This window comes from Anthonomus grandis, unplaced genomic scaffold, assembly GCF_022605725.1.
Source record: "Anthonomus grandis grandis unplaced genomic scaffold, icAntGran1.3 ctg00000411.1, whole genome shotgun sequence".
Lineage (NCBI taxonomy): Eukaryota > Metazoa > Arthropoda > Insecta > Coleoptera > Curculionidae > Anthonomus > Anthonomus grandis.
Window position 1 is genome coordinate 72,673 of NW_026088496.1, and position 19,458 is coordinate 92,130.

The 19,458-nt window shown below is 31.8% G+C and overlaps 1 protein-coding gene across 2 annotated transcripts in view; it reads right to left on the reverse strand.

Annotated features, from left to right (window-relative positions):
* The window catches only part of LOC126749642 (forkhead box protein N3-like), a 50,847-nt gene extending 31,981 nt beyond the window's left edge, over positions 1-18,866 (reverse strand). For both annotated transcript variants that reach the window (XM_050459338.1, XM_050459337.1), the window contains exons 1-2: positions 18,756-18,866; positions 3,268-3,509 (exon numbers count right to left, since the gene is read on the reverse strand). In XM_050459338.1, coding sequence (XP_050315295.1) covers positions 3,268-3,475 — 208 coding nt within the window. In that variant the 5' untranslated portion in view covers positions 3,476-3,509; positions 18,756-18,866. The remainder of the gene's footprint in view (positions 1-3,267; positions 3,510-18,755) is intronic.
* Positions 18,867-19,458: the final 592 nt, after the last annotated feature.

A 19,458-nucleotide genomic window follows, 5' to 3' on the forward strand; every position in this document is an offset into this window, starting at 1 on the left:
TATTAAAAAAAAAACAAATTATAGCACTTGAGCCTCAACGTCTTGTTCTTGTGTCGCAATATCTTCGTCAACAGCATTCGCACTGGTTGTCAAATTATTATAAAATTCATGAGCGATTGGGGGTATATAGCACACATGTCCTTGAAGGTCTTTATACTTCAATTTTTCGATAGGATACAAAATCTCTCGGATCTCTGGGATACAAAACATCTAACTGGAAGGCATCCTGTCTCATCTGTTGAAGCTCTGTGCGTTTTTTAGTGACATTCACATTGTAGAAAAGAGCGGCATCATTATTAGAATATTTGAAATAAAAATTAAAAGGTTCCTCGGATTTAAACTTTAGCCATTCGTCTTTTACATTTTCTTCTCCTTTTTTTCGATTGGTTAAAAGTTTTTCCACCAATTCACTGTACTTCTAAAGTCACCACTTGTCATCTTTACTACTTTAAATTTATTGGTCTTTTTGGCACTTAAAATTACTTTAATCCAATCATCTGGCAAAAAAATGTCTTGGAAGTAGCGTTTTTGCTTTTCAATCAGGCCAAAATCTTGGTCACATGTCAAGTAGGAATGGCCGAACACAAGAAATTTGTGATCGATAACTTTTGGACTGAAGTTATCAGAATAAGTCATGTACGCACAAATTGGAGCCATTTTTATGTTTCTATTCTGGCCTCCGCACTGGTCGCTGTATATAATTAAATTGGGAGTTTGTACATAATTTTTAACGTAATGCATGATACATGAGCCTATTTCTTGACGTCCACCTGATGCAATTCCCTCATGCCAGAGGTACATGTGTGCCTGGTTTGTAGTTAGGTTATGGATACCTAAACAATATGTCCATAACTGCCTCTTCTGGTAGGCTACCCCTGTAGAAATATTAGGCGTAGGTAATGTCTTCATAAGATCAAATGCAATGGTCGTTGTGAAATTTGGATCTTGTTTTGGATCTTCTCGCATTCCATTTCGAGCTGCTTCTGCCTTGCGTAAATGAAGTTCTTTTTCCATTTCCACTTTTCTTTTATCTTCGCCAGTTAAACTATTTATTTTTACCTTCATAGAATCACATTTTTTGCACGTGTCAGTTGCATGAAGATTAAACTCTTCGTTAAAAATTTTTGAAAACACAATTTTTGACACCTTCTGTTAACACTCATCACTTTGTAAATACAAGTTGTATAATTTGCATATGTTTAAATCTGGTGAAAGATATTCCCGGTTTGGATTTTTAACCCTGCTGTAGTGCGATTTATACTTGGCAAATTTGTTGACAAAATGTTTAACATTATCAATATCCACCTGATTAGTTTTTTTTTTGGGGGGATGCTTACCTCTTCTATCTATAGGCGGTGTAGTATGCTCGCCACCCCTCGTTTTATTAATTAGAGCTCTGGTCAAGCGACCATCCGAAACCCTCAAAGCATTTAAAAAAAAAAAGTTTACAGACAATAACTTCATCTCCAGTTTCTTTGAGCAGTTTATAAATACGTGTCTTACTACGTTTTTTTGGATCTTGAGAATGCGTGAAACGACTCTTATTAGATACTGTTACTTGGCCATTGATATAAGATGTCTGTAAATTGAAGTTTGATAAACTGTAAAAATTCTCGAAGATGCGTTTTCTCTCTTAGATACTTAGTAACAAGTGGCATTGTCTGGAACAATTGCATTCTCCGTTAAAAAAAGTTTTTTCTGCAACTTCGTTTCCCCTGTAGTTAAGGTAAGATTTTCCGGAGTTTCTTGCAACTTTACTTTTTTGCCTTTCCAACCTTCATGTTTTGTCTTTCTTTTTCTACCTTTTTTTTTCTCCACGATGTTGGCATTAGGTGCAATGTTCTGAATCTACTCTCCAGAATCACTTTCTGATTCGTCATCCGTTGGCGGGTGAAAATCCGAACCAGAGTCTATATCAAATTCACTGGGTTCCGCTATGCTAGAAATATCTGACACTCTCCCCTGAAACAAATGAAAATTATCTTATAACTTATGGTTATAATTATTATGGTTACGATAAGCCGAAGCCAAGTCACTCCCTGTAATTTTTTTTTATTTTCAGGTTATGTTTTTTTTAAATGTTATTCTTAGCTATGCATGACATACGTAAACTTAATATTTCTAACTTACCTGTGCTAGCATATCAACAGATTTGCAAAAATTATTATAATAAAATATTTATTTCCCGCTTACACTCGACAAAATAGAAAAACACTGACAACGAAAACGACAACTTTTAAAAAGTCAAACTGGCCCAACTGCTAGACCAACTGTCACTTAGGCCACTTTTCTGCTACATGTTATGTAAATCCAGTGTGCCGGCCCAAGTGTACTAAGAGCGCCATCTAGTGAATATTATAGAAAGGTCAATTGGGCCACTTTTAATTTGTAAATAATAATACGGTATCTACGAATACGGGCCTATCTGAAATATGTAATTTTTTCACTTGGGCCACTCTGCTCCTGAGCGACTCATTTATGGGTCTAAAAATATTTTTACACAATAAAATTCTTTTAAAAATTGCTCTTCCTAAATATGTAATCGTCAAGTAGCCTTAAAATGGTTGTAAATATCTGAGATTAATTTTATTAATTCTTTAATATTGCAAAACACACAAATATATGGAGTAATCCCCATACAGCATCCGAATGCAACATGTTTAAATATATTAGGGTAAATACACCAGTACATAAATATGTTGTTAAATATTTAACAAATTAGTTAGTTATTTAACAAATAATAAATTGAAGCATGCTGGAAAATGTCATTTAAAATAGAAAAAAATAAACTAAATCCCACTACACTTTTTTTCATGCTTCTGCACTCTCAAGTTGCTAAGAATTCCTTTTTATATGAAGCAGAAAACTTTAAGTCTTCTACTAACTGAGATTAAGAGAGTAAATTGCTTCAACAAGTTTAAAGAAGGCGGTAAAGAGGGTATTGGCTAATAAAGAGGAAGGGAGGACGGGCTGGGATGTATTAGAGTTTACAAAAGTTTTGTTATGACTGTTACAAGAACTTTAAAGGCCACGTTGAAAAGAAAACTAATGCTTGCCTTAATAATTTCTTGTTCCGCATCTAATTATTAAATATTAGGCACTTGAAACGACTCCTTATTAGAATCACGATGCATAATAGTGGTAAAACTAAATTTCAATTAAAAGTAGATATGTGAGCAACAAGCGATTTGTCACATTCATCTATTATACGAATGTTGCGCGCTACTGGTTTGGTCATCTGGATAAGTTTTAAAACTGTCAACCTACCTTTCAAAATATCTCCCTCATGCAGCCAGGATAAGCTAGTGAGATCATCATCAGGGCCCTTTTGGCTCTGTGCAACCGCTAATAAAATAGATATGGGCGATTGCGCGTGATGCGCGGGCGTAAGGGCAATTGGACTTCCGGGAACCGACATGCGCGGGGGTAGAGGAGCAGTCTCGCTCTGGGAGGAGCCTGGCCGTTCAGGAGCCATTTGGAAGATTTAATTGGAAGAGTAGGGAATACAGCTAAAAAATACATAGATATACTTTAGATATACTGGAAGAAGTTTAATTTTGCATTTAATAAAGTTCTATCACTTTGATAAGTTAAATGGAAACTTCTATCGTGTAACACTTCATTGTAAGCATGAAATTCTTTATTCAACCGTACCAATAAAAATTAAATCGGTTAACGTTCAAGCGAATAGTAAGCAAAAATGTGTTGTTATAACGCATATTTTATCAACGCTAACTTTGGTCAAATGATATCATGAATGTCAAATGGCTACCCCATAGTCTCATATATAATTTTAAACAGGATGCAATTTTCTATTTTAAGTCGATAAAAAATAAATTTAAATAGAAGCGATTAACAAATAAAACAATGTGGTAAGTTTACTGAGTTCAAATATTTTTTTTTTATCAAACATCGATATTTGCGAAAAAATAACTAAGTCTGTTTTCAAGTTCTTTACAGTCTATTGGTGCACTGACTTCACTGATATTTCTTGTGGTACCTAGTAGATACAAAAAGAAAACTGTAATAACTATCATCAGAGACATTCTGAAGAAATATCTGTGTTTTACACTGTGGAGGACTGGGGTGATCGTAAACAATTTTCAGAATAAACAGCGTCAAAGATAGACCATCATGAAGACACAGTTACACAAGCAGTTACGTTCCTACATATAAATGCAAGGTCACTTGAAATAAGCTGGACGAATTTGACGCGTTTTTGGCAGACCAAGATATTGATGGCCTATGTATCAGCGAGCACTAGTTAAATGAGGATGAGGTCTCTTCAGCTAGATGGTTACAAAGTAGCAGCATATTCAACAAGTCAGTGCTGCTCAGGTGGAGGGAAATGTGTAAAAGTAAAAAGTTTTCTTCTGTCTTTTTACCAAAATTTGCTACTCATGTTTTAACTTTTTACAGTGGAAATCTTGACACCTTCTTCACTGTGTTTCTAACACAGTCCATGCAAGATAATACTAACATTTTGGTCGCAGCTGATTTTAATATTCAGTTCAATGCAGGGTATTATCTTCAGTGATATAACAAACAGCTTTAACCTAAAACAAACAATTTTTGAGCCAACTTGTCTGGATAATGTTTCCATAAGTAAAGAAATTGATGTAAGATGTATGTATGTAGTAGAAATGAATGGATCTGGTCATGGAGCCCAAATAGTCGAGCTCTGTCTCAAGGGGTTTGTTGGGGGATATACAACACTTTGAAAAAAACGTAGACCAATTACTTAGTGGGGTAAGTTTATGTTCTATAAAACAGTGAGTGAAGTCAATTGGGATTTTATTTCAGATACTGGTAATGTGCATGATATGTTCGTTCAGCTTGTTTCAATTCTTGAAGAAGCGTACCTTAAATCCTTTCCCGAAAAAACACATAGAGTAAGATCTGACCAACTTCACACCTGATTTAACGAGAAACTTACGTGAGAATTTGCAATTTTTGGGGCAACTAGTAAATTAAACATAAACAATGTGGCAAAAAATAAATACAGCGCGTGGTAAAAGTACAAGCAACATAAATATGCATCAAAACATCTCATGTAATGATTTTAATGAATTTTTCGCCAATATTGCTCAAAACACATTACAAAATATACCTCCTAGTAAGGCTGACCCTCGAAGAAATTTTCCGCACAGAATGTTCCAAATTTCTCATTTCAAGAGGTAACCTATAGTGAGGTAAGAGACATAATAAACCATATTAAGTACAAGACCAGTCGAGACATTTATGGACTAAATATTATTGGCCTCATTAAGACTGCATCATTATTCCCTTTACCAAACGTATAAATGTTTGAGAAACAATATGTTCAAAGCCCTGGTAAAGCCAATCTTCAAAAAAGGGAATCTTTCCCTGCCAGATAATTATCCATATCTCTTCTTCCTATTTTATCTAAGGTCCTAGAAAAATGTATGGCAGTGCAGATCACAATTTTTTTTGAATCGAATTACCTATTCACAGACAACCAATTCGGCTTTAGAAAAGGGAGAAATACTAGTCATGCAATATTGGATTTATTGTCCAACATTGTTGATTCTTTTCAGAACATGCGCTTTAACTCGGTTCTCCGTGGTGATCTGAGTAAGGCGTTTGATTGTGTAAACCATGGCAACCTTTTAAAGAAGCTCTCCCATTACAACTTCTCAGCCAGCATTTCACCTTTCCAATCTTATCTGCAAGATAGGCATCAACAGGTGGAACTTGATGTTACTAGATCAGCAAAGAGTGGGAGTTCTCCAGGGGTCTATCTTGGGACCTTGGATCATTTTATTTATATAAATGACCTTTCACTTCTTGAAACCATAGCAATATATACACTCTTCGCTGGTGACACTACTCTCTCAATTGCAGCGGACTCGCTATTGGAGGTCCTTCAACTCTGTCAAAATGCCTAGACTCAAGCTCAACAGTGGTTGTCGACCAACAAGTTGCTAGTTAATGCAGCCAAGACCAAACAAATGCTGTTTGCTATGAGAGAAATTAATGTTCCAAATCGAGTTGAGGTAAGCTTCTTAGGTATAACTTTAAACTCTCAGCTGCAGTGGAGAAATCACATCAAAATCAAATCACAAATACTCTTGTAGGGAAACTGGGTAAAAATCTATTTGTCCTCTGTAACCTATCTCGACAAATGTCTGCTGGTGTCTTCGCATATCCTATTTATCTCTACTTCACTCGCACATTTCATATACCATTATTGCTTGGGGACATTCAGCGTAGGTTGGGCTCCAGAGAAGAACAGTAAGAATGATGGCAGGTCTGAGGTACAGGGAAGACTGTAGGCATGTGTTTATAGAATGGAAGTTGATGACTGTGACTTGTGTGTTTGTGTATGAATGTTTGTTATACGTAAGGCAGAATAACCAGCAGTTCATAACCCATGAAAATGTTCATAATTATCCTATCCTATCCTAGCGACTTGGAAGGTGTCGAGATGGACCTAGATATTGGGCAATAAAATTTTGTAAAGCTTTACCCATGCATGTAAGAAGTAGCCCTTTTATTAGCTTTTCAAATTTAAATTCTTTATTAAAGAAAATACACAAAGTAGTACTTACACAAGTTTAAAAGTATTGTTATAAAAATTTTAATGCAAAAATTCTTCAAATGAATAAAAAGATTCCTGAACTAGAACTTGAAAGGTAATAATACCTTTCAAGTTCTAATATAAATTTAAAACATTCAATATAAATTGGAAAACTTAAAACCCCAATATTCTGGACCATTTTGACACCTCACCAAACGTTGGTAAGTGGGAACGAATTTATGTTTGGATCTGGTATTCTAATTGTGAACCTCTGCATGAGTCGCATATAACCTTGACTATTTTTATGGACAAATAGTAAGTTTTTCAGTATATAGAGAGAAGGAACAGTTAGTATACCAAGAGTTCTGAAAGCTTCCCTACAACAGTCCCTATAGTTTAGACCTGCCAAGACCGTGACAGCTTTTCTCTGTATTTTAAATATTGGAATTGCTTGGAATGCGCGTCCCCAGGATAAAATGGCATGAGACAAGATAGGATGAAAAAGTCCAAAGTATGTTGTTCTTATAGTGGGCTTGGAAGCACAGCTCGATAAGGAAGGTAGAGCATATAAAACAGATTTCAGCCTCGTAGTCATGTCCTGGACATGTATGTCCCACCGCAGAACCTCATCCAGATGAACGCCTACGAATTTTACGCCTTGGTTCTGGTTAATAGTATCGTCCATATGAAAATATCATTCATTCTATTAGTCTTGCCCGCATTAAAAAGGAGTTTGTTTGCACAAAACCACTTCTCGACATTATTCTGCACTCTGGTAACTTCAGACAAAGTATTTTTTAGGGATTCTGTCGACACAAACACATTGGTGTCATCTGCGAACAAAAGTGAACGCCGCATTAGGCTCGATAAGAGAGAAGTCGTTTATATAAATTAAGAAGAGGATAGGCCCCAAAACAGATCCTTGAAGAACACTGATTGTTCAGAAGGCTCCCCAGTAGCCCCAGCTGACAACCTGCGTCCTATTCTCAAGGTATGACTGCAGAAAGAACACACTACTATTAGAAAGGTTGTACTTTTTAAGTTTTTGCTGTAGTATGCAGTGAGTGACACAATCAAATGCCTTGGTCAAATCACAAAAAATAGCACCTGCATACTCCATATTGTAGGATACAAGGCCCAGAATAGCCATTGTACTGTTTCTGGCACTCCTAAATCCAAATTGACAGTTATTAAATAGGTCTGTACTTTCAAAGTAGAGAATTATCCTGCTAGATATACATTTCTCGAATATTTAAGAGATAATAGAGAGATAGGCCTGTAGTTATCCGGTATATTGGAATCCCCTTTTTTTTAAAGATTGGAACAACTTGGGCAATTTTAAATATATCTGGGAAAGTATTTTCTCTTAGACTTTAATTTATTAAAGCTGTTAAAGGTGAAGTGCTTAATGCACTAATAAGTTTAATATTGAACTATAAGTAACTATAACTATAAGTTTAATATTGAGTCCAAAAATATCGGAGCTGTTTTTAATTTGGCTATCGTATCTCGAACCTTTACAAAAGAAACTTCCTCAAGCTCAAAGGGCGGACCACCCGGCACTGTTAAGCCAGTCAGAAGCTCGATTGGGTCAATATTAGAAGCAGGTAACGAATATTGCAGAAAAAGTTGTTAAACATGTCAGGTGTTACAGTGCAGGCTAAATTACTGTTATCTTTTTTATTATCAGTTGTTTTTGAATTAATAAATTGCCAAATAGTTTTTGATAGATTATAGAAAATAGTTAGGGATCTTTTAATAGAAAATACATTTTATACTTATGAAGAATATTTTATTTACAGTTTAAATGACTTACTTAATTGACTAGTTTAGTTTTAATTTTTACTCTGTATATTTTTTTGACGTATGCAAACATTTTGCTATGCTTTTACATAGCAAAATGATTTGTTGATTGATTAATGATTAATTATTAAGATGTTGAAAAGCCAGTTAATTGCTATTGTTAAAATTCGCCTTTTAACGACTAGTTGAAAATCAGATTCTGATTTGTTTTAAAAGTTTTTTAAAAGATGTATTTAAGTCTAGCATAATGCAATATGGCGCCCATCATGAGAGAAAAAAGTTGAAGGATGCTCAACACGAAACGTCGTATCAATTTTAAATTACCATTAAGGTGAGAGGAAAAAAGTGCCATGAAAAATTGTTATTTATTTTGTTTATGTATAACAGAGAAAAAATCATAATTTTTTGAATTGCCCTAAATTAAGAAAACTTGTATCTTACGATTTCCAAGATTCCAATGGTCTCCTTTGAATTGGAGACACCCTGTACAAATAAACTGGAGAAAATGTTGTGTGTGTCAAACATGTAAGTAATTAATTATAAAACCACGTTTATCGCGATTAAAGATAAATATTCTGTTATATTTTTGATAACACATTCGCTGCTTAAATCATCGCCTATCTTATGTTATGTGCTATTAAATTGTAAATTATTTACGAAATATGTTAATATTGTACTCTAGAAGTAAGCAATTTATAACCTTGACCCTAAACAAACATCGACACTCAACACATTTAATTTAGAAGTATATACACATTTATTTAATCAAAATAGGATATATAGAACTAACTTACAAAATATGTGTAAAAAAAATAAAATTTAATTTAATTTAAAAAATTCTGGAGAAGATTAATTATGATTATGGGGCACGATGAAGATGCTTATCTCGCTTCGATAGTACATACCTTTTAACTGGTTAAAAAAACAGCAGTCCAATGAAAATTACAAAAAAACTACAATGAAAAATTAATATAAAGCCCATTAATTGCTCTAGAAAAGAACAAATGGCATTTTTAAAATTAAAAACCTCACTTCAGACTGAACAACATACACTTTTTCGAGACTCTAGGGCATTACCGTTGTCATGACAACCAGTTCTATACGCATCCCATACAATTCCTGACGTCGCGACGCCGAAATATGTTTGTTTTCGTCCGCCTACGCTTTCTATTCGAGGGATTACGTCGCAACTTGCATGGGCAAATACCTGCAGCGTCACGGTCACCATGACGACTTACCCTTGGGTTGCCAGATTGAATTAGTTTTACTTTTAATATAGGAAAATTACGAACACGATCAATGTGTGATACATATATTAAATTGGATTCATTTAACTAACGTCAGGTTTTTGCTACTATTTGATACGGTCAGCGTCACTTTCCGAAAGATGAAAGTCAACGAAAAATATGAAAGTAATAAAATTATCGAATGAATTATCAAGTTTGGGGAGTGTCACTCAATGGAATCTTATAACGGTTTATAGTGGTCGATCGCCGGTTAGTTAATGCACAATTTATATTTTTATAAAATTCGGATTGAGAGAAATTGGACTTGTAATAATTGTTATAATTTCAGTTTTTATTGTATTATTTTCATTGATAATATTACCAAAATAATAATAGATAAAACATAATACATACACACTGATAAGAACACATTGTAAATTTTAATAGATACATAATATGCTATGTAAAATATCTACAGTATGGGACAAAAATAGAGCGACGATAGTTTTTTTCTTTTATTAAAAAAGCAAAAACGCAAGAAGAATTAAAACTCAATAAAACAAATATTAATAAACATATATTTATTACATAACATACCAAAATTCTTCCGTATAAACAAGATCATAAAAAGAAAAAGAAAAATTAAATATTTCTATACGACAAAAATTAAGCGACGCTTACAATAAAAATAAAAGAAAACATTATCAGATTGTGCCCTTAATATTTAGTCCACAAGCCTTTATTTGCGATTACCTGGCGGCACCTTTGAGGCATGGAAGAAATTAAATTATCAATATCCAGAAAGCAAAGTAAATTATCAGTTTTTTAGAAATTATTTCAATGTAAATTTTGACTTGGCATTTGGTAGGCCACAAATTGATGTATGCTCAAAATGTGAAGAAATTAGCGTTAAGCTGAAGAATCCCTATTTAAACGATAATGACAAGAGGGTCGCCAGTGCTATTACAGAAAAATGTAACGAGAACGGCAGTACCATTTTCGGATTGTTTTTCGAATATATGCAGAATCTACCACTGCCAGTACTTCCAGGCGAAGAAGTGTTCTATTACCGCCAACTTTGGGTATACGAATTCTGCGTACATAATATGAAAACGGGGAAGGCAACTTTGTATTCCTATCACGAGGGCCAAGCGTTGAAGGGCCCAAACGAAGTAGCTTCGTTTTTAAATGACTTTATATGTAAAAATGTTCCTGAAAATATTACAGAATTACATTTATTCTGCGACCTGGGCAAAATAAAAATAATACCATAATAAAATATCTTATCGCTTTGTCACTTACTCGAAATTTAAAAGTTTTTCTTTATTTTCCCCAAAGAGGTCATTCCTTTAATGACTGTGATAGAGATTTTGCAACCATAAAGAGTAAGATTAGAAGAGAAGATCGTTTATTTACTCACGAGCAGTATACGAATTTAATGCTCAGTAGCACTAAAACAGACGATGTGTAAAAACGATAACTTACACCGATATCATTGATTTCAAGGCATGGTGCAAAGTAAACTTTAAAGCAAAACCGTTTTCAGAAAGATGCTATGGAAAAAAAGTTGCTAAAGAAAACAAAGTATCTTTTCAAGTTTCAACTTTTTATGAATTTGAATTTAATCCAGAAAAGCCTAGAGAAATTTTATGCCGCCCCTTCATTGATAGCGAAATTAATACTGAAACTTTTCGCCTTTCAAAAACTAAAGGTATTTGTGCTAATCTTCCTACTGTTGAAGACTTTCCATGCTACTCCTCAAAACTGCCAATAAATAACTTAAAAATGACTGACTTGAAAAAGTTGAGGCAGTATATACCTACAGAATATGAAGACTTTTACGATAGTATTTTGAGCTGGCCGACTACTGACAGAGAAGCAGGAGCTGACATCGAACAAGACTTTTAGCACACTGAAAAAAAGGATACTTTGCTATTAATGCGCACGGCATTATCTCAAATGCCTTGCCAACTTGATATACTATGCCCAACTTGATATATGCCAAATGAATGGCCGATTTGCGGCAAGGATGCACTTTCCTTGATATAATTCAGAAACTTCTTTTACTTTAAATACATATGAACTTAATATAAAATATAAATTATTTCTTTTAAGATCTTCTGGTTTGGTGACGAAAATATATGGTTTTTGTATAAATCTCTAAATACTTGTCTTAAAACCTAAATATTTTATGCGATAGAAGTCGTTTCTTCTTATAAGAACTTAAATATATTATTAAAAATAATTAGAATCTTGCAGTAAGTTCCCGATACTTTTAGCAAAAGTATAAGAGCATTTCTTACAAACTCCAAGAGACTTGTTCCAAAGTTCAAGAATCTTATCTCAAAAGCCCCATCCTTTTCTCCCAGTAACTGTGAGTTTGATATAAGGCTTCTAATATTTTGAGTCAAAAGCACTAGAATCTTGTTTTAATACCATGGCATTTTGGCGATAGTTGCCAAAATAAGAAATAGGTATACAGGGTGTCTTTTTTAGGTTAATTTGTTTTTAAGCTATGGTCATTTTCGTAGTAGCTTTTGGCATTGCATCTATTGGTGTCATGCGTTTGACCTTATCAATGACATTTAAGATTATTTCAAGGTCATATTTGATTTTTTAACTGGACATATTTTTTATTATTTTTTTAATTTAGCATAAAATTACAAGAATTTTAATGTTTCACATGCCATACTTTTATTTAAGTGTTTTTAAGATACAGGGAGTTGAAAATTGGACTTTTAATGACTTTAAGAGGCTCCAGAGCCAATTCTATTAAAGATAGAGAAAAACGAATTTCGCTTTCCTATCTTAACTTTCCAATATCTATATTTTAATATACATGTCAAATATGACACCTAATTAATAGAAATAAAATTATAAGTTTAAATTTTTGCAAACATTTGTTAACTATTATATACATTATTTTTGGGATAGGTAATATATTTTTGAAGCATAATAATTGATCCTTATTAAACGTTATTAATCAATAAAATAGCATCTTTAAAAATATATTATAGATACATACCTACCTATGTATTATAATATATGTATCTACACATACTTATAGTTATTTTCTTTTTAAATGGGCCTACATAAAAAATAATACAATTTTTTTCTATAAATCATTATTTAATTATGTTTAAACAAAGTTAGGTTAAAACTTTGTCAATGCTTCACATGTTTCACAAATGTATGAAATATTATATTAAAAAAAAATATTAAGGTTCAAACAAAAAATAAAAAATCAACAGTAAATAATTATAGGAACCACTTAATAATATAGTCCTACAAATTAATATAAGTTTGGCTTCAAAAACCTTTGTCGAAATCAATTCTTATAAAACATAAAAAATATTTACATAGAAGAAATATGTAACAAACGAAGAAAAATAACACAGGCACATTCCTGTAAATCCATCAGTCTTTAGGGATTCTTATATTATATTGAACTTAAAACTATAAAGAGCATTTAAAAAATATATATTGCTAGTTCACTTTTGGGGTCTCGTAAACTAAGTATATACAAAGAGATATAAAAAAGTTTTAATTGTGACAAAGTTGCGCATTTTTGTTTATTATAAAATGAAGTTGTAACACCTAAAAGTTAAATAACCATTAGAAAATTTATGTATTGTATATGTCCTAAATATTCATACTCACATTGCAAACAGCATCCTCTTCCCCCTTTTCATTCTGCAATGATTGCACCAATCTTGTCAGCCTTATGCGATCTCCAATATTTGCAGCAAAAACATTTATTTGATCCACTGACAAATATTTAATAAGCTTAATGTCAATACTTTCATCTAAAATTAAACTGTGAATAAATAATTCTGTATTACCAACAAAATCCCTAACTACTAAGCCTAAGTGGTTTATTTAGTTTCAGTTTATTTCTAGTTAAAATGACTGTTAACTAATATTTTTTGTAATCATGATGTAATAATACATTGATGTACCATATGCTGTATATGTACCATATTTATTTTTATAAAACAGGATGTTAAAAATGTCACTTGATATGATTTTGGGAAGCTATAGAGCTAATTCCATAAAAGATCAAGAAAAACGAAGTTAACTTTTTAAGTTGAACGTTCCCAATAACTTTACAACTTTGCCAAGTTTTTAAAATTTTCGCTGTTAATGGTATTCTGCATACAATCGATCGATAAAGTTCCTGGCCATCACCTTGCGGGTCTCAGCAATATCATTTGCCTCTATATCTGTTTTAATTTTGAATTTAAACAAATAAAATTTGGTACCTATGCAAACTTTAGACATATATTTTTTTTAGTATGCAGTGTTGTCACTTTTATGTAAACTTGACAACGTATTTCTTATTTTAAATAGAACACCCTATGTGTTGTATTGTACTTTTGAATTTTTTACAAAATTCCAAGAACTTTGATGTCTCGCATGACATACTTTTTGTTAGCTATAGCTTTTAAGATACAGGGTGTGGAAAAGTGCCCTATTTATAATTTTAGAAGGCTCTATATGGAGTTGTATATATTTGACATGTACCTTAAAAGATAGGTACCTATTAAAAAGTAAAGATAGGAATGTGAAATTAGTTTTTTTGTTTTAAGAAAATTTACACTTTTAAGAAAAACACTGTAGAATCCAATTGTAAAATAAAAATGTCAAAGGCATATAATTTTATCACAAAAGATCTTTCTCTTCGAAAAAAAACATATACTCTTATAAAAGTATTTTGTTACTTTAAACAAAGAGTAAACTCAGTAATTGGAAAAGAAAATTTCTTTCTGCCAAGAGCATATAATTTTGACAACAAATATTCTATATTCTATATAAACGGCATCAGCAAAATGGAAGCTACATGAGCTAGCATTACATGTAGCAATAATTTTCTAATAATTTTACCCGTAGCTTAAACTAACCTATTATAAGCTAAAGGACTGGAAAAAATAGAGTTTCTGATGATGCCGGTACGCATAGCGCATATGGATAACAATATGGAGGAAAAAAATTTAAGATTACAAACTTACCTGCAAATTTTTGCAACAAGTGGCCCAAATTCCACTTTTCTAGTAGCAGCTTAAAATTATTTCCGTCAATATCACACATTTTTGAAAGTTAATATCACAAAGGAAAGTAAATTACTAAATAAGTAGAATACTCGCACTATGAACTATACACGGTACTTTGTGTGATGTCGCACGTCGAACCCCGAAACTCGAAACGATGGAATACAATAATACAAAGGAACAAGATAATCATATTCGCGTATGACAAAAATCGATATTTTGTTTTAAAATCATAAGATCTTGTTAAAAGTCCAATGCTAGCGGCAAGAATACCGGCTTTGTCAATAAATAATAATATAGCAAATGAATCGGAGATTTGATTGAAAAACTTTGGATCTCTTGAGGAAAGAAAAATACTATTAGTTTAAACTCAGCGGTTTTGCCATAAGAAAAAAAAAGCCAAGAAACCCATTACTTTGCCAGAATCCAGATATTTTTTTCAGTGCAGAGTTACTTTTGATTTGTTATTATTTTCCAAATAAATTACCAAAAAAATTTTGATCTTTAAGGATTTTTAATTTTGTGGAACCTTTCTTTAAAAATTAAAGTTGAAGTTTCTTTATTAATGTTCTTGTGATTATATAACCTCTCAAGTGGTATAATAATAAAAGAAGGTACAAATGATTTTATTATTAAATCTGATATAAAAGCAATTTGTAACGATGATGGCATTGAAATTACTGAAAAGAATTTTATGGCAAATGAATTTAATATATACTTCAGCAATGTTGGTAAAAAGTTAGCAGAAAAAATTAATCCTCCATCCTGTGAACCAGGGTTTCAACAAAAAGTAAATACCAGTGAATCGTTTTTTCTATCTCCAATTGAAGAGCATGAAATTGTAGAGCAAATAAAAAATCTTAAGAATGGTGTCTCTTGTGGAGAAGATGGCATTACATCAGAAGTAATAAAAGATAATCATATTTTTTTACTTAAACCTCTGAAACACATTATTAACATCATTTTTAGTTTGGGAGTATATCCAACTGTTCTTAAAAAAGCTGAAATTATTCCTCTTTATAAGCAGGGTGATAGAAGGTTAATGAATAATTATAGACCAATTGCAATAATAAGTACTGTTAGTAAAATAATAGAAAAATGCCTTACACATAAATTAATGATATTCTTGAATAAACATAAATTATTATCCAAAAGTCAGTTTGCTTTTAAAGATAATGTTAATACAGAAAATGCATTGTGCAAAGTGACAGAAGAAATTATAACATCTTTAGATAAGAGAAAGTAGTGGCAATATTCCTGGACTTGGCCAAAGCTTTTGACACTGTGGCACATCACATTTTATTAAACAGATTATATGATATGGGGATAAGAGGAATAGCAAATAATCTATTCAGTTCATACTTGAGTAACAGAACTCAGAAAGTAAAATTAACAGAGGAGAAAAGTGATCCTGTAAAAGTGGGAGTTGGTGTGCCACAGGGTACAGTGCTGGGGCCAGTCTTGTTTAACATCTATATAAATGGGATTTTTTCTCTGTTGAATGAGGGAAGGGTTCTCTGTTTTGCGGATGACAGTGTCATTATAATAAATGGCAATACATGGCAATCAGCTATTAGAAAAGCAGAATTAGCAATAACATACATAAAGAGATGGTTGGATTTTAGTTTGTTATCACTTAATATTGAAAAGACCCATTTTATGATGTTTGCATTGACTCAGGCAATCCTTCCTAAAGTTCAAGAGCTCAAGGTACATGATTATCTTTGCGATATACAATCGATGCACTGTAAATGTCAATCTACCATTAAAAGAAATTGTAATATTAAGTATCTAGGTGTATTCATGGATGAAAATTTAACTTGGAAATCACACATAGAATTTGTAACTGCTAAAATAAGGAAGTTGATTTATAAGTTTTATGAGCTACATAACTATATATTTATCTTTAATTGAATCAATTCTAAACTATGGTATTATTGTCTGGGGAAATGCTCAAAAAACTTTTATGTCAGCTTTAAATGTAGCACAAAAGTATATAATTAAAATAATGTATTTTAAAAACAGAGGATACCCATCTGGATTGCTATTTCATGAATGCAAATTATTGACATTAGAACAACTCTACATAGTGGCAGCACTTAGATTTATGTTAAAAACAGATTGTTATAAACAGGACATATCTCATCAATTAAATACTAGAAATTCATCTCGGCAAAATGTTAATATACCTTTAGTAAATAGTTCAGCCATACAGAGACATATCTATTTTCTTGGTCCCAAACTGTACAATCTCCTGCCTCTTTCACTAAGAACAGGAAACTATCGTCAAATTAAACATAGATTTAAAAAATGGCTTATTGATAGTAAGGTAGCTATTAATAATTTTGGCTAGATTAACTTGTTAATTCCTTCTCACTAGATTTCTTTTTCCACTAAATTAGCTTAGTCTCCTTCCACAAATTAACATTATATAACCTCATTATTATTATTGTTTATTGTTCATTTACTTAAGTATTTCTTAAAAATGTAAGTATTAACTACTGTACACACAGATTTATAATCCATTGTGCAGTTTAAAGTAAATTGTATAAAAAACAAATGTATTAAGTTTGAATATATTGAATTGAAAATTGAATTTTCTCCATGTATACTTATTTGAAAAGAAAAAAATTTGGCAAGGTTAAGATGTCAAACAAAGGTTGTGAATATTAGGAAAATTCATATTTTCGTAGTTCAAATCTATCAGAAGCAATTCAGTTTTCAGCTTTTCCTGGAAAAGTACGTTTTTGCGAGATAAGCCCTTTTTGAAATTCACAATTCAATTATAGTGTTGAGTAAAAATTATTTTTTTCTTTTCTGCTCTTTAACTTAATTTTACTAAATTTGTTTTTGATTTTTAAATGATACATTTTACTGATTTTTTAAGAATTTTTTGTTTTTTTTTTGCATTAGATTAGTATTATACTTAAGCCATGATATTGTAGGATTTTGTTCTTAGCAGAGCTCCGAGAATGAATAATTATAATTCAAATAGTTTACAAGCAATAATGTTGTTTTTTTGAGAGGCTTCTAACTAAACTAAAACACTTCCCATATTTTAATTAACAATTTATATGATTTTTTCAGTTATAGTTTTGTACAATTCTGGTTAACTCCATCATTTTACTCGAGGTTGAACTGGAAATGTTTTAAGTAGCTTTCATGTACAGGTGAATTAAAAACATAAATCTCTTTAGAAGGAACTTCCATATGACATTGTTAAGTGCAACTAATAAGCTGAAGCTCATCACTTTGCCAAATAAAAACATCCAACTAAAAATTTCAATGGACAGTTAGGTAAGTAGATGTTGAAATGAAAATCTCTAAATCCGATGCTGAAGCAAATTTATTATTTACAAAAATGAAACAAGTTGTAATGTCCTTGTTTAATTCTATTTAAATACTTATATCACTTAATCACTTATCAATGCCAATAGAGTTTTCATTAAATGAGTTATGTAACTGTTAGCTAAATATAACACAAAAAAGCATCTTTCTGCTTGTATTTCTACTAATTTCTTTGTAGCTTTCCAAAAGTGTTAAAATACCTTTGGCTCTATTTTAGATTGTCTATTTTAAGACAAGCTGAAGGTTTTTTATCAAGTTGTTTATAGATGGTAAACTTTTGTAAACAAGACAAAGCCCTTTATTAAAAAGAGAAATGGTATTTCCAAGTGAAAATTAGTTTATGTATGAAGAATAACAGTTTGCATAAATGAAGATTGAGCAAACACAATAACAACAAAAAATGTGCCACGCGTATACATAACCATATTTTGCACTGCAGTCTGGTTCTTTTTGACTTTGTTCCATGATACAGTTGTGACAACTTCATTAACCATAATTTGCTAATATTTATTAGCAAACTGGAGCCAGATCAATTGGGAACATTCTTAACTGGATTTTGTTTATTATTAAATGATCCAGGGTATAAATTGACATAACATGTTTAAGTAAATCTAGGTCAAAAATTCGGCCATTAGATTTTAAAAAAGTAGATACACAACGCAACGAGGGACGTACATATTTTCATAATTTTCATGCAAACCTGAGATTTTACCGGAAAATAGCAGTGGGGGAAGCTTGCTGAATAAGAAAGGTAAAAGTTTGGGTGAAAAATGGCAAAAATCGTCTTACCTTTACCAACAATTTCAAGCTAAATTTATGAAGCAAACACTGAAATCAAAACCACACCATACCATTTTCTGCCACAAACACATGATATCACCGATTTGTTTGAAGCCAATCAACTAATGACAGAGGTTTAAAAATTTCGCGCCAATACATTTTAAAAATTATTTATTTAAAAAAAATAGAACGTTTTTACCATATTTATTGATTTAAATCAGATGGACATACACCTTACTTCTTAATAAAGATTTGATTTATTTTAAAATAGAAAAATTAAAGATATAATAAAGGCTTCGTATGTTTTCAGGGTTTGTTTACTTTTGAGGCCACGCAATGTTGGCCACCCGCAAAACACCAACATAAAACAAATAGCATTTTTGCTTTGTAACAGTCGCGTAATGGTTGTTCACAAGGAAAATTTTGGAGAAAAAAATGGAACATTACACACCAGAAAACCATAATTTAAGTAATATATATCACATACAAAATGACGGAAAATGTTTAAGTAATATTAATTAATAATTTCTAACCTATTTTTATTAAAACTTGACCCAGGAATTTGCTATGAGATTCAAAGGGTCACACCAGAAAACCATAATTTAAGTAATATATATCACATACAAAATGACGGAAAATGTTCAAGTAATATTAATTAATAAGTTCTAACCTATTTTTATTAAAACTTGACCCAGGAATTTGCTATGAGATT